This window comes from Aspergillus nidulans, chromosome VII (genome assembly GCF_000011425.1).
Source record: "Aspergillus nidulans FGSC A4 chromosome VII".
Lineage (NCBI taxonomy): Eukaryota > Fungi > Ascomycota > Eurotiomycetes > Eurotiales > Aspergillaceae > Aspergillus > Aspergillus nidulans.
Window position 1 is genome coordinate 3,150,916 of NC_066263.1, and position 13,940 is coordinate 3,164,855.

Genomic DNA, 13,940 nt, shown 5'->3' on the forward strand with positions numbered 1-13,940 from the left:
GTTACCCAACTGCAACTATATGACTGGAAGAATCAGAAGGATGCGCGCTTCATGACCACAACCTGAGCACCTCGCTGGCAATAATATACCCTGAATCTGGCTCTCTTCTCCTCACGAATGTCCCATATAAAAACGGCCTTTCCGCGGAGATACGGTTAGCCGGATATTGATTCTCACCGATGGCCATGCTTCAAAATGTGTCCCTTTGCCGCCTTCGCTGGGAGGTGAGACTGGCTTGAGATTTAAGACTCGGTTACGCAGCAGAGATTCTGAGTGACCTTACTCAGATTCTGGGGTAAGGCTTGGCTCCAGACGGGATATACTTCGTAACGTCAGCTGTCGCCGCTGCCCCGGTTGGTTCTGGCAAGACTGGGATATTGAATATCGACCACGCTCAGGCAGGCGCGTTTCTCTCTTGGTCCACTAGACTGCTCTGAATGTGCAGGGTATTCGGTCGGCAGTTTTTAATACTCTTTTCCTCAAAACATTGATCCTCATTGTAAGGTGTTGGACCAGCAAGGGAGGTGCCCTGACGGCGCGGGTGATATCAATAAGTGGAATCCGTGGGAACTAAGGTTTATCAGCACTATCCACAAGGCCAAAAGAACTATACGCATCTCAGACAACCGGGACGCAGTGCAATATGACGGGAAACCTGAACCGGGACCGCGACGCGGCGCGCGAGCATTCTTCACAGCACTCACGTATTGACTTTGCCCGCTGGCATCTGGACATCGACGCTGTTCTCAACCGATTTATTCCGCCTCCGCCGTGGCACTTGCTGCCTCGTCCTGTCTCGCATTTTCTTGGGTATAGAGGAAACAAACCACAGAAGGCGCTGGGGAACCTGGTCATCGCGTTCTGGTCTTTGATTGGGGTCTTCTGCGGCGTGCTTCTCATTTCCGAGGTTTCACTGCGTGTACCCGCATTCCAAAACCACCATGCGCCGATCATCGTCGGTAGTTTTGTGTGTACCCAACCTTATCCAGGATTGTGCTTCTGCGTTAGAGCAGCCGCTAACATTAGCAGGGTGCCGCAGCCGTGCTCGAATTCAGCGCAATTGAGTCACCCTTTGCGCAACCTCGGAACGCGCTTTTCAGTCAGGTGATCGCCAGCGTAATTGGCATTGGAATCTCCAAGCTCTTCGCTCTGAACCCCAGTGCACAATCCAAGCCTGAAATTGCCGGGTCACTCGCCTGCGCCATCACCACAATGGCAATGGTCCTTACAAACACTGTCCATCCGCCCGCAGGCGCAACGGCTCTACTTGCTGCTACAGAACTCCATCCGGTCGGCTGGTGGCTGATCCCAGTGATGTTGCTGGGATGCTCACTCATGTTGACGGCGGCCATGCTGCTCAATAACATTCAGCGCCGGTTTCCCGTATACTGGTGGACGCCTCATCCTTTGAGCAAAGAAGCCAAGGCGAAAAAACAGTTGCAGGATATCGAGAACGCGCCGAAAATCAAGCAGGAGAGTGAGTCGAGCTCCTCGTCTGATTTTGAGTTCTCGGAGCCGATGCAGGTTGTTATTCGTCCTGGGAAGGTTGAGTGGTCGGATAACTTGTGGTTGGACGCAGATGAGAAGGAGGTCTTGGAGAGGATCAGTGAGCGCATGAAGCATGGTTGAGTGTCAAACCATCTATCTCTGTAAATACCTGGATACTTTGTACATATTATACTATAATTTTACTTGTCTTTCCTGAGTAATGTTGGTCGGTAAGAAAGGCAAGCAATAACGTTAGAATGGCGGTGATTAGTCACGTCTGGTCTGTGACACGTGATTTTAGTGCCCGATGTGGCTAGTCCCACCATAATCCACCACGACCAGGCTGCGAATGACGTACTTCAACCAGTGGACGTTGTGCTTGGCGGCCCACCGCCAAAAGATTTTGGCCGCGTCTTTCAGGCTCAAAGCACAAGCACAACCACTGCAATCTCTGATCTTCGCCTTCCTCCTCCCCTTCAATTCTAGCGGCGTTATCTTCCTTTTACTATAGCCCCATCATCTGGCTGCTGGAAAGTCATTCTTCTCGTTTCCATCTCTTTTTTCGACCCACTGTTAGTTGTCTATCGTCTATCGATAAGGGCTTTAAGGAACCTCCCCCACCTCAGCAACAGGAAGGCTCGCCCCCCCGCTATTTTTATTTCTGATCCACCCTCTCAATTTTTCCCTCCTTCACTCTTCAACGTCAGACTCTCCTCCTCCCACCATCCCTATCGAGTCCATCCCATCCCTACTAGCACACCAAACACACAGTCGAGATGGTGTCCGCATCCAAAGCCGCCCGCCTGGCGAAGCGTGGCGATGCTAAGGCCAAGAAGGCCAGCAAGTCGAAGGACGACACCCCCGTCGAGTCCGGTGCTGAGGACCAGCCTGCCACCACCGACGCCAAGATGAAGGAGGTCGAGAAGCTCACAGCACAGATGGACAAGCACGGCCTGTCTGATCGTGTCACTACCGGTGTGCTCTCGTCTATGCCGTCCTCCCGGGATGCTAAGATCACGTCCGCGTCTCTCGTGTTTCACGGAAAGGTCCTCATTACGGACTCTACTCTCGAACTCAACTTCGGTCGTCGCTACGGTCTGCTCGGTGAGAACGGTTGCGGAAAGTCGACTCTTCTCAAGGCCATCGATGCCCGTGAGTTTCCTATTCCCGAGCACATCGACATCTACCTTCTGAACGAGGGTGCTCCTCCTAGCGACCTCGGTGCGCTTGAGTGGGTCGTTACTGAGGCGCAGAACCAGCTTGACCGTATGGAGAAGCAGGCGGAGGAGATCCTGGAGAAGGAAGGTCCTGACAGTCCTATTCTTGAGGACTTGTACGACGTATGTTATCCTTTATTTGATGTTTGAAGACTCGCTAACGTGTTTTAGCGCATGGACAAAATGGACCCCTCCACATTCCATACTCGTGCTTCCCTAATCTTGACTGGTCTTGGTTTCAACAAGACGACTATTCACAAGAAGACCAAGGACATGTCCGGTGGTTGGCGAATGCGTGTGGCCCTCGCCAAGGCCCTGTTCGTCAAGCCCTCTCTGCTTCTTTTGGACGACCCCACCGCTCACTTGGATCTCGAGGCTTGTGTGTGGTTGGAAGAGTACCTGAAAAAGTGGGAGCGTACTCTTGTCCTGGTTTCTCACTCTATGGATTTCCTCAACGGTGTCTGCACTAACATGATCGACATGCGCATGAAGCAGCTTCTGTACTACGGTGGTAACTACGACTCTTACCACAAGACCCGTGCCGAACAGGAGACCAACCAGATGAAGGCCTACCACAAGCAGCAGGAAGAAATTGCTCACATCAAGAAGTTTATTGCCTCCGCCGGTACCTATGCCAACTTGGTGCGTCAGGCAAAGTCTCGTCAGAAGATCCTCGACAAGATGGAGGCAGATGGTTTCATCCAACCCGTCATTCCCGACCGTGTCTTCAGCTTCCGCTTTGCCGATGTTGAGAAGCTTCCCCCTCCTGTCCTGTCTTTCGATGACGTTTCCTTCTCATACTCCGGTAACTGGGATGACACTCTCTACGAGCACCTTGACTTCGGTGTCGACATGGACTCCCGAACTGCCCTTGTCGGTCCCAACGGTGTTGGTAAATCGACCCTGCTGCGTCTCATGACTGGCAAGCTCTCCCCTATCGGTGGTCGTGTCAGCCGTCACACCCACTTGAAGCTCGGCATGTACAGCCAGCACTCCGCTGAGCAGCTCGATCTGACCAAGTCTGCCCTGGAGTTCGTCCGTGATAAGTTCCCTGAGAAGTCTCAGGATTTCCAATACTGGCGTCAGCAGCTCGGTCGCTACGGTCTCTCCGGTGAGGCCCAGACCGCTCTGATGGGTACTCTATCCGAAGGTCAGAAGAGCCGTATTGTTTTTGCTCTGCTTGCCATCGAGTCTCCCAACATGCTCCTGCTCGACGAGCCTACCAACGGCCTTGATATCCCCACCATTGACAGTTTGGCTGATGCTATCAACGCCTTCAGCGGTGGTGTTGTCGTTGTGTCTCACGATTTCCGACTCCTCGACAAGATTGCCAAGGACATCATGGTCTGCGAGCACAAGACTGTCCGCCGCTGGGACGGCACCATTGGTGAATACAAGAACCACCTCCGCAAGAAGATGATTTCCGAGGGTACCGTCTAAACGGGCCCGTTACCTTTTTTCTCTTTTAACGACTGGCATGCTAGATCACGATACAACGTGGGAAAAGAGGAAAAGTTCTTTTGTTGTGTATTCTCTGTCTCTACCCCGGGAGTGATGAGCCGTCCTGGAAGGATGGATGGATGAATGATATAGGGGACGTTTATGTCCCAGTTTTTTTGTTGTTTGCGTCTGTGTCTCGTGCTTCTGGAGATATCTGTTTTCCGATTTTCTATAGGGTGCTTTTTTTCTACTTAACTTTAGATGGCCTGTGCTACTTCTCATACCTTCATTCCTCCATCATCTAGACTTTGGCTCGGAGATTGAATTGATATCTTTGCCTTGGCATTTCCTTGCGGCTCACCTAGCATAAATTTCCTAATGTAGTTTGCCTGGTACAGTAACCTGTATAACCGTCGGTTTACGCAAGCTTAAAGATTGCCTTGATGCTAAGCTTTCCAGGTGTGTCAAAGTCTGGCGATCTTAATCCTAGTGCAACGTCAAGGATAAGTCTGCTTGACTGGGCTCAATTTTTACCTTGATAGAGGTCCTTATAGGTTGAATATCCGGAAGCATGCTGCACACCTTGAGAACGCAACAGAAAACTGAAGAAAATTCGTCATTCTTCATGATCCAATGCATATCCAAATAGAATTTTTCTTCTTAGTTGCCTTAGTACTCGTATACAAAAAGTCTTCCGATACGGGCAGAGCACGGAGTAACTACACTACGCCTGTCTCTCCTTCGTCCTCTCCATAACCAACTCCCCCCCAAAAATATCTCTCGCCTTCTGCTGCTCTGCCTCTAATTTCCGCTTCTTCGCCAGCCTCTCCATCTCACTATCCGGAGTCGCAGTCTCGCTTGGGTTCGCAGATGCAGACGCCGCCACCGCCGCAGCAGCAGCAGGAACCCGCTTCTGCCCGGCGAGGTTTACCTTCTCTGGATTCTGGCAGTGATATAGTTTCTTCCCGATCCGGCGCATGGCCTTCTTCTGCTCTGGGTCTGAGGCGAGCGGTTTGTAGGACTGGAGGAGCGTAGCGCAGGAGGTAAGGGTTTGGAGGACCTTTGCGCGGAGGTGGGCAAGGGGGTGTTCGTTTCCAGTTTCTGAGGCGTTGGGTGTTGGGAGTTTCGTGTCGAGGTAGAATTGCGCAAGGGGTTGATCGGCTATCGACAGCGCCGAGAGCCAGATTTGCGACGGGGTGTAGAGGAAGTAGGCGTCTGTCATTTGGGCGGCGGACTTGAGGATCTCGCGGGTGTTGTGGTGCGCTCGGGCAAGACGGTCGGATATCGAAGATGACGAGGTAGATGGGTTATTTGGTGATGGTGGGAGAGATAAGATGGCGCGGCGGAGGTCTTCTGCTGTTTGCGTTGGGAGGTGCGGTGCTGGCTGGCCGAGACCTTGGGCAATGGCGTTGAGTTCCATGATGCCACCCTCTAAGCCGCGGAAAGGGTGCCGGACGTCGAAGGTGAAGCGGAGACTCTGCATAACGAGGAACTCTGGCGCGATGATATCTTCTGCTGTTGTGTCGCCGGGAACGCCGTCGGCGAAATGGCGCAGGGACATGTAGTAGTTGTCCGTCTTGGTGGCGATGAAGAGGGCGCATGGCATGATGGTCTTGGGATGGTAGGTCATAGGCGAGTTGGTGAGGTAGAAGCGGCGGAGGTATTGGATTGCAGTGGCCTGGTTAGCATGAACGCATTAGCAAAGGGACTATATTCCAAAGTTATGAGAAACGGGGTTTTGCGAAGACTCATACTCTAACTATCGTCGGCAATGGGGGTTTGTAGCTCTCCCCTAACTGGATAATCTGCTCGCAGTAATATCGCACCAAGTCCTGCTCCTCCTCTGGTGTCAAACACTCTATATCCTTCTCCTCGCTGGTCTTGCTGTCTACATCGCTGGCATTCGCGTTTGGGGTGCCTGCAGCAGATGAGTTGGCGGATTGTCGAGCTTCGCGCGCTCGTCGCAGCGCAACTCGTACCCGGTCGCTAGCCAGTCTGTTTGTATTTTGTCGCACAGATCGTAAAGTCTCTTCGGTGAAGGACCACAGACGATACTGTGACGAAGTGCGGTAGATGTCGTCTTCGATCATGGTGACGGATATCGGGCTTGTTCAGGCTCTGTTAACAGACTGCTTTTAAAGTCAGAAAATTGGAAATAAGTCTGACTGAGAATGCACTTACAATACTTGCTGGCTGTATCAATCATCCATGACACAATGCTTTCAGTCCCAGGAAGTCAAGAGGTTTTCAGTGCCCAAGCTGGATTCGGAGCTGATCAAATCCATCCGGCCCAGCTTATCGATAGGGATCCCCAATTTAGTAAAACCCACCAGCCCCAGCTCTACAAGAATCCATGTAACAATCTGGGGAAAATAATAAGATAATATTTCTTCCGTTATAGTAAGGATATAGAAAGAATGAGAGTATCCATGAAATACGTCAATATGCAAATTGATATATGCAGTCAGTCACTGCGACTTAATCTGTGGTTAAACGTCCCGAGGTCCCAATAAAAGGCAAACAAACAAATCATAAATTCGCCAGGCACCGTGCTCATTATCAAGTCCAGTAATGGTAAACCAATCATCGAACACTGAAGGCCTTATGGCTCGCCTAGAAGTCGCGCCGTCACATCACCCATGTAAGCCTCCTCCAGTTCGTAGTCCTCGCCGCCGTTACGGTCTATACCATAATAGTTGAAGGCCGATACGACCGCGTCCACGTCGAAGCCCATGTGAACAAACCGATCAATCAGCTGCTTGTTGTACCCATCGTATCTAATGAGGTGTTAGCAGTAATTCCTTGAAAGCTGGTATACCGATGAGGACGTACTTGGATAGATCCTCCTTCTCTCGGGCTTCTTTCTCCTTTCGCTCCAGCTCCCGCAAGGACTCGCTCGTCGCACCACCGCTGCCCTCTCCGGCAGCTCTCCTCGGGGCCCCCGCATGCTGTACAGCCCATTCCCGTGCGACGCGGTCGAACTCTTTGGGATTCCGTAGAAGCATGGTTGCGACCTCAGCATCTTGGGGATCTTTGGGTTCTGGCGTGCTGAGTAGAGACTGCAACGAGAGGAGGGCGGCTTTGATAGTGAGGATGGGAGACCAGGCGGAAGATAGAGTATCGAGACAGATGGCGCCCTAAAGTCACCGGTCACCATCGTTAGAAGAAGCTATCAAAGGCTCAGGAAAGGCGGACTAACCGTTTGACTGCTAACGTTCGGATGCCAGACCTTCGTTATGAATTTCATCACTGGTGGTCTGAAAGGATACTCGGTGGGTATCTTGATGTCGACTTTGTAAGTGCCGCCTTCGTACGGGGTGCCAGGCGGCCCTGGAAAAGAACCGCGCAGGTGTGTGACATCGTCATCGTCTCCCAACGGCTCTGCAGTGATCTGAGAATGAGTGTCTGCCCGAATATCGGCAATCTCCTTTGCAATACGACGGATTCTGTTAGACGCCATGGTATGACGAAGCTGGAGAATGAATGCTAAGCTGGTAGCCTAAGTCTCTGGTCAGCTTCGGTAGAGGCGGGTGAACCTGGGGTAACGTCGCAGTTGCGGGAGAGGAGGCCAGGCGATGGTCACGAAGCACCTTATGATGAACGAGTCACAGAGGATGACGTGTAATATGTGCACTGGGTATTTCACTGGAAGCGCGCTTACAAGGTTGGGTTGCGAAAGAGCCTCACGCAGGCGGAGGGGAAACTGAGGGGCCGGTGGACGATGACGGACCAAGTGCAGGCCAGTAAGATCTTAGAATTATCAGCTTGTCTAGAAGACTCGAACAAATAGAAATACTGCGAGCCTGCGAAAACAAAGATGGAGAGCGGGATGAAGTTCCGCAGAATAATCGGGTCGCCAGCTGGTCACCGAAGCTTTATACCTTTTTGTTCCGCGCTGCTGCACACACTGCACCATTGACTCGGCGGCGGACTATTTGATAGGATGGCTGTATCTTCTAAGCCGCTGACTCGGTGCTGCCTCAGCCACCAGCGTTCATTATCCACCCTCTATTGAAGTAATCGCCTCATTGTCAGGCTTGCCTCACATTACTGCAGCTGCCTCACATTACTGCAGCTGCCTCACTACATATTGCCATTACTTGGTAATAGATATGGTGGAATCCTAGGCACTGGTCAGGACATTTGTAGTACGATCCGATCACGTGCCTTTTATGACATAATCAATGCCAAGGCTTGACGAAGGCGACAACAGCAACAGCTCAAGCCGACGCCCAGCTACTATCCAAGCTCCTCTTGGTCATCCCTCTTCCCTTCTCCATCTTTTCTCTCCATCAACCCATCCTGTTCTGTCACATTATTCCCTAGAGAAACTCGTCTAATTCAGTTTCGTTGTTCACCTTGGGGCTATGGTTAGTCTTCGTTGCATTTATCTCACCGCGTAGCTCCGATCTGACAAGCCTGAAAACAGGGTAACCAGCAGTCCAACATCGGCGGCGGCCACGACGGCAAAGACGATAAGGATAAGAAGGTGAGGCTTTTCTGCGATGACTCTGTTACGGCTGTTTAACACTCATCTCTAGAAGGACAAGCCTAAGTACGAGCCGCCACCACCTCCGACCACTCGTATCGGTCGTAAAAAGCGCAAGGCTGCCGGGCCCAGCACTGCTTCCAAGCTCCCAGATATCTTCCCAACGTCACGATGTAAATTACGATATCTGCGAATGCAGCGCGTCCACGACCACCTTCTTCTGGAGGAAGAGTACGTGGAAAACATGGAGCGGCTGCGGAAAGCCAAAGCGTCTGCTTCCGACTCCGCCAACCGAGGAGACGTTGATATTACCGATAGAAACGCGGATGAGCGCAGCCGGGTTGATGACATGAGGGGAAGCCCGATGGGTGTTGGTAACCTGGAGGAGTTGATTGACGATGACCACGCCATTGTTTCGAGCGCTACCGGCCCAGAATACTACGTGTCTATCATGTCTTTTGTCGACAAGGACCTCCTGGAGCCTGGAGCTAGCATCCTTCTGCATCACAAGACAGTCTCGGTTGTTGGTGTGCTGACGGAAGAGTCGGATCCGCTGGTTTCGGTGATGAAACTCGACAAGGCGCCAACCGAGTCATATGCCGATATTGGTGGTCTTGAATCGCAAATTCAAGAGGTTCGAGAATCGGTCGAACTTCCGCTGCTTCATCCCGAGCTGTATGAGGAGATGGGTATTAAACCGCCAAAGGGTGTCATCCTCTACGGAGCTCCTGGAACTGGAAAGACACTGCTTGCCAAGGCTGTTGCCAACCAGACCAGTGCGACATTCTTGCGAATTGTTGGAAGTGAGTTGATTCAAAAGTACCTTGGAGATGGTCCCCGTTTGGTGCGACAGATCTTCCAGGTAGCGGCCGAACATGCGCCGTCCATTGTCTTCATTGATGAAATTGATGCTATCGGTACGAAACGTTATGACTCAACTTCTGGCGGCGAAAGAGAAATCCAGCGAACGATGCTTGAGCTTCTCAACCAGTTAGATGGATTCGACGACCGCGGAGACGTCAAGGTGATCATGGCTACAAACAAGATCGAGACCCTCGACCCTGCTTTGATTCGTCCTGGCCGTATTGACCGAAAGATTCTGTTTGAGAATCCAGATCGTAAGTATTACCTTCAGATCCAATATAGTGGTGATGCTGACGTAAAACAGAAAACACCAAGAAGAAGATCTTCACTCTCCATACCTCGAAGATGTCCCTCGGAGACGATGTCGACCTTGACGAGTTCATTAACCAAAAGGATGACCTCTCTGGTGCTGATATCCGCGCCATTTGCACAGAAGCTGGTTTGATGGCCCTGAGAGAGCGCCGCATGAGGGTGCAGATGGACGATTTCCGTGCCGCTCGCGAGCGTATCATGAAGACGAAGCAGGACGGCGGTCCTGTGGAAGGCTTGTATTTGTAGATGCACATGGCTATCGGCGTTGCGCTATCCCACCGGCCGTACCATAGAACCTGTGTATTCTAGGCTCACAACTTGATTTACCATCGCATTGTGTATCTTCATCCTAGTAAACCATTTTATAATGGCTGCGCCAGTGACAGTTAAAAGCGTCTGTGCAGCTCGCCAACACGGCCCTGGTTGAAAATAGGAACCGGCATACTGCGATTCGGGTTCTAGCATAGCGGAATACACGCTGAGACCAGTAGCCAGTAGCCTCCGCTGTTCATAAATGCTCCTCCAATTTAAGTATGATTATGAAATCTAGCCCTAGTTTTGTAGACATTGTATGGTGACCATTTTCGGACGCCGTTTGATTGAGGCTTGGTATAGAAGCATTTTACCTGACTTATAATATTCGATGTCATCAAATTACACTACAAGGTGACACAATACGAGCTGTAAATATAATCTATCCCAAAGTTAGCTCTGTCTCCTCAGTCATGCACAATCAGGGAGATAAGATATGACTCGCCGAGAGAGTCAAACAGTGCAAACAGGCAGAGCCCAGCTTCCCGATAAAGCTCCAAAGTCATCTGCGACGATTAACCTCAAGAAACAGCACAGCTACTGCTGAACAATAATGGAGGGTTTCGACGAGGAAACTTTTAAAAAGTTCTTCCCGACGAGCTTCGGGAAACAGGAGAAGAGACCTGATGTCAATGCTCAGATTAATCAAACCAGACGCGCCGTTAAGCCAGACACAAGCAATGAGAAGACAAAGCTTAGTGACGCCACTGGCGATTACGACGCGAAATCTGACAGCGAGGGCGATGATATCGGGCCCGCGGGGCCTAGCGACAAGGTCAAAGAGGATTCAGATGATTCGGATGATGACTCGGACGACGATGACGACGAAGACGAGTTTCCAGTCTCCCACGAGCTTGTGATGAAAACACATGAGCGCGCAGTGACCACCATCACCGTTGACCTGTCGGGATCGCGATTGATTACCGGCTCCACCGACTGTACAATAAAGCTTCATGATTTTGCCTCGATGACACCTTCAACGATACGCGCCTTCAAGTCCGTCGACCCCTCGGCGAAAAAGACATCGGCAGCACAGGATGCACATGCGGTACATTACGCGGCGTTCAACCCCATCTCTCCAGCATACGTTTTAGTTGTCTCTGCCACACCGCAACCGCGGATACTTGATCGCGACGGTGAAACAGTCACAGAGTTCGTGAAGGGTGATATGTACTTGAGAGATATGCACAACACAAAGGGGCATATTTCAGAAGTGACGAGCGGCGTATGGTCTCCAACTGATGAGAACCTGTGCGCGACCGCGGGAACGGATAGTACGGTTCGTATATGGGACGCAAATATTGGCAGATCGCAGAAGGAGGTTATTGTGCACAAGTCTAGGGTTGCCGGATCCGCTGGTCGGAGCAAGATGACTGCACTTGCTTGGGGCTCTCCGAAACAAGGTGGCGCAGACGTCCTCGTTGCTGCTGCTCTCGATGGCAGTCTGATGATGTGGAGCGGGAACGGGCCGTATACACGGCCTAGCGCTGAGATAAGGGATGCTCATGCGCGGGATACATGGACCAGTGGGATTGATGTCAGTGCAGATGGTAGGCTTGTTATTACCAAGGGTGGGGACGACACAATTAAGCTATGGGATACGAGGAAGTTCAAACAACCGATCACGACTGTCTCGCACCCGTCCATCTCTTCACGATATCCGACCTCAAACATCGTCTTCTCACCTACCTCGGCAAACGTTGTTACTGGTTCAGAGACTGGACATTTACACATTCTGAACCCAGCGACACTGAAGCCTGAATTGGTCACGCCAGTCACGCCAGGATCTCCCTTGATCACAGTCCAATGGCACGAGAAACTTAACCAGATCCTCACTGGGTCCGCAAACGCAGAAACTCACGTGCTATATAACCCGAATATGTCAACCAAGGGCGCTGCCTTGGTCATGTCCAAGGCGCCTAAACGCCGCCACATTGATGATGACCCAACCTTAACTATGAACCTTTCGCAAGGTATCTCCGGAGACTCGGTGGTGGTCGGATCGAACGGCGTGCCGCACTACAGCTCCGCTACGTGGTCCGCACGGCACCCTACCATCGGCTTGACGGCTTCGGGCCGTTCAAGAGATCCCCGTCGGCCTCACTTACCCGCACAAACACCGTTTGCGAAGTCGCAACCGGACGAGAGACACATCAGGGAGAATATCCCGCTTAGTTCTATGCGTGATGAGGACCCTCGTGAAGCGTTGCTGAAATACGCTGAAAAAGCCGAGAAGGACCCGATCTTTACAAAGGCGTGGAAGGAAACGCAGCCGAAGCCAATTTATCGGGATATCAGTGATGATGAAGAACCGGAACCGGATAGGAAGAAGGCGCGGCGCTGATAAACCATTAACTTTTCAGCGCAGTCATTGAGAAATATGAAAGTGGCTGACTCGAAACGTGGATTGGACACAGAGGATTCGAATATCCTGTTAGTTTCAAAGAACGGAGGACACCAACTTGCCGAACGAGTCGACCATCAGTCCACTCCCGGCTGTGATGCATCAGAAGTCCAAGTTACTGCAAAATAACGACTGGTGCAACGTGAGTGGGCCGCAGTGCTTCAAACCCTACTTTTAGGTTAGTCCAAGAAGAAGAAAATACCATTCTGACTCCCTAACTAATTCCAATACTGAATTGTAAGCAGCCGATTTCGGTCAGAAATCTGGGCTACAAAGCCCTTCTAAGAGTGATCTCAAATTCTGATCGTCTCTCACTGTATACAAATTCTTGCGTATCCCCAGACAAGGCAGTCCAGTCCGTACAAGATTCATGGATTGTGTCCATAATCCCCAAGGCCAGGCATATGCCAATCCCTCTATGCATCCGTACCAAGCCCATTCTATCATCACCTCACAGTGACCACTGAAGAAGCCCGCCTCTCCATTCCTTAAACCACTCATTCTAACTCAAATACTCCCTCGCCGCAGCCGACAGGCCTATCACCACGATTCTGTCGTCCACAACCGCGTGAAAATCCGCCTCCTAGCCCTCATCTCCTGGCTTGTCTCTGCCTACCTTGGGCTAGCAATTACGCCACTTAAGTAGGATACTCAACGGCGTCTTTGAAGGACGCGCAATCTTCTGCTTCAACGCTGCATATTCGCACTGTGCACTGTGTTCTGCGTCTCTGCGCCTTCGGAGGGAATTCTTATCACTGAATCTTGACATTTATCATCTCGACAATGTGGCGCTTCAGACGTGTGGATTATGGGGGTCGGGGGAATTGTCTCGCTGATGGTAACGTATGTGTTGGGCTAGGCGGGGTTCCATCTCCTACCCACCCACCTTTATACCAGGTAAACTATGTTTTCTCCTGTCCAGCAAGTCCACCCTTTCCGACATCATCCCTACAGTGACCATCAACTCGTCAACATCCTCCAACCGAATCCTCAGCCCCAGAACCCGTGCTTGGGCACCTAGCGACTCGAGTCTGCTAGCTCAACTTACAGGATCACCCAGCATGAAGTTCGCCCAGAAACTGGAGCCCTTACAGAAAAAAGCTAAGGACATAATAGAAGTGTTCTATACTGGCATGGGTCATGGAAGGCGATGCTCAGCACGTCCTCGGACCCGCTGCCTTCGCGACTTATGGCTTGGTGCAGATTAAATAGGACTGCTGGGGAACGGGCGCGCAGTAGGTAGGCGAGGAGGTGTTCGCATTGTACTGTCTCACGCGCAAAGACATGTCTTCACTATTCTCTAAGAAAAGTTAAAGATTGGCCAATGATCTTGTTTGGACTAAAGTATATTTTGCTGAAGAGGACAAACTACCACGGTTTAATGAAAGGGAGGAGACTCGCTTCACCCTCAAGA

At 51.3% G+C, this 13,940-nt stretch overlaps 6 protein-coding genes across 6 annotated transcripts, besides 1 other annotated feature; 4 read left to right on the plus strand and 2 right to left on the minus strand.

The window, feature by feature from the left end:
- Window positions 1-13,940: part of a sequence feature (contig 1.35 1..84073(1)) that runs on past both edges of the window.
- ANIA_02209 (HPP family protein) lies at window positions 113-1,692 on the plus strand. Its single transcript, XM_654721.2, has 2 exons — window positions 113-967; window positions 1,030-1,692. Exons 1-2 carry the CDS (start codon window positions 644-646, stop codon window positions 1,627-1,629), a joined length of 924 nt encoding a protein of 307 aa, XP_659813.1. The 5' UTR covers window positions 113-643; the 3' UTR covers window positions 1,630-1,692.
- ANIA_02210 (ATP-binding cassette family ATPase ARB1) lies at window positions 1,999-4,489 on the plus strand. The gene is made up of 2 exons (XM_654722.2): window positions 1,999-2,828; window positions 2,877-4,489. Exons 1-2 carry the CDS (start codon window positions 2,265-2,267, stop codon window positions 4,143-4,145), a joined length of 1,833 nt encoding a protein of 610 aa, XP_659814.1. The 5' UTR covers window positions 1,999-2,264; the 3' UTR covers window positions 4,146-4,489.
- ANIA_02211 (TFIIH complex kinase subunit CCL1) lies at window positions 4,870-6,235 on the minus strand (the record flags this gene model as incomplete). The annotated part of the gene is made up of 2 exons (XM_654723.1): window positions 4,870-5,823; window positions 5,900-6,235. 2 exons carry the CDS (start codon window positions 6,233-6,235, stop codon window positions 4,870-4,872), a joined length of 1,290 nt encoding a protein of 429 aa, XP_659815.1.
- On the minus strand, window positions 6,530-8,010 carry ANIA_02212 (E2 ubiquitin-conjugating protein UBC1). The gene is made up of 4 exons (XM_654724.2): window positions 7,807-8,010; window positions 7,345-7,644; window positions 6,978-7,282; window positions 6,530-6,922 (listed from the first exon to the last, which is right to left on the minus strand). The coding sequence occupies exons 2-4, from the start codon at window positions 7,603-7,605 to the stop codon at window positions 6,748-6,750; spliced, it is 741 nt and encodes a 246-aa protein (XP_659816.1). The 5' UTR covers window positions 7,606-7,644; window positions 7,807-8,010; the 3' UTR covers window positions 6,530-6,747.
- ANIA_02213 (proteasome regulatory particle base subunit RPT2) lies at window positions 8,406-10,130 on the plus strand. The gene is made up of 4 exons (XM_654725.2): window positions 8,406-8,515; window positions 8,575-8,634; window positions 8,687-9,752; window positions 9,803-10,130. Exons 1-4 carry the CDS (start codon window positions 8,513-8,515, stop codon window positions 10,054-10,056), a joined length of 1,383 nt encoding a protein of 460 aa, XP_659817.1. The 5' UTR covers window positions 8,406-8,512; the 3' UTR covers window positions 10,057-10,130.
- ANIA_02214 (WD40 repeat domain-containing protein) lies at window positions 10,676-12,466 on the plus strand (the record flags this gene model as incomplete). The annotated part of the gene is made up of 1 exon (XM_654726.1): window positions 10,676-12,466. The coding sequence occupies one exon, from the start codon at window positions 10,676-10,678 to the stop codon at window positions 12,464-12,466; it is 1,791 nt and encodes a 596-aa protein (XP_659818.1).

Coding starts and splice junctions, on each gene's coding strand:
- ANIA_02209 (XM_654721.2), top strand. CDS start 644: ATGACGGGAAACCTGAACCGGGACCGCGACGCGGCGCGCGAGCATTCT. Junction 968..1,029: donor CGATCATCGTCGGTAGTTTT/GTGTGTACCCAA, acceptor TAACATTAGCAG/GGTGCCGCAGCCGTGCTCGA.
- ANIA_02210 (XM_654722.2), top strand. CDS start 2,265: ATGGTGTCCGCATCCAAAGCCGCCCGCCTGGCGAAGCGTGGCGATGCT. Junction 2,829..2,876: donor TTCTTGAGGACTTGTACGAC/GTATGTTATCCT, acceptor AACGTGTTTTAG/CGCATGGACAAAATGGACCC.
- ANIA_02212 (XM_654724.2), bottom strand. CDS start 7,605: ATGGCGTCTAACAGAATCCGTCGTATTGCAAAGGAGATTGCCGATATT. Junction 7,283..7,344: donor CGAACGTTAGCAGTCAAACG/GTTAGTCCGCCT, acceptor CGGTGACTTTAG/GGCGCCATCTGTCTCGATAC. Junction 6,923..6,977: donor GAGAAGGAGGATCTATCCAA/GTACGTCCTCAT, acceptor ACACCTCATTAG/ATACGATGGGTACAACAAGC.
- ANIA_02213 (XM_654725.2), top strand. Junction 8,635..8,686: donor AAGACGATAAGGATAAGAAG/GTGAGGCTTTTC, acceptor ACTCATCTCTAG/AAGGACAAGCCTAAGTACGA. Junction 9,753..9,802: donor TCTGTTTGAGAATCCAGATC/GTAAGTATTACC, acceptor GACGTAAAACAG/AAAACACCAAGAAGAAGATC.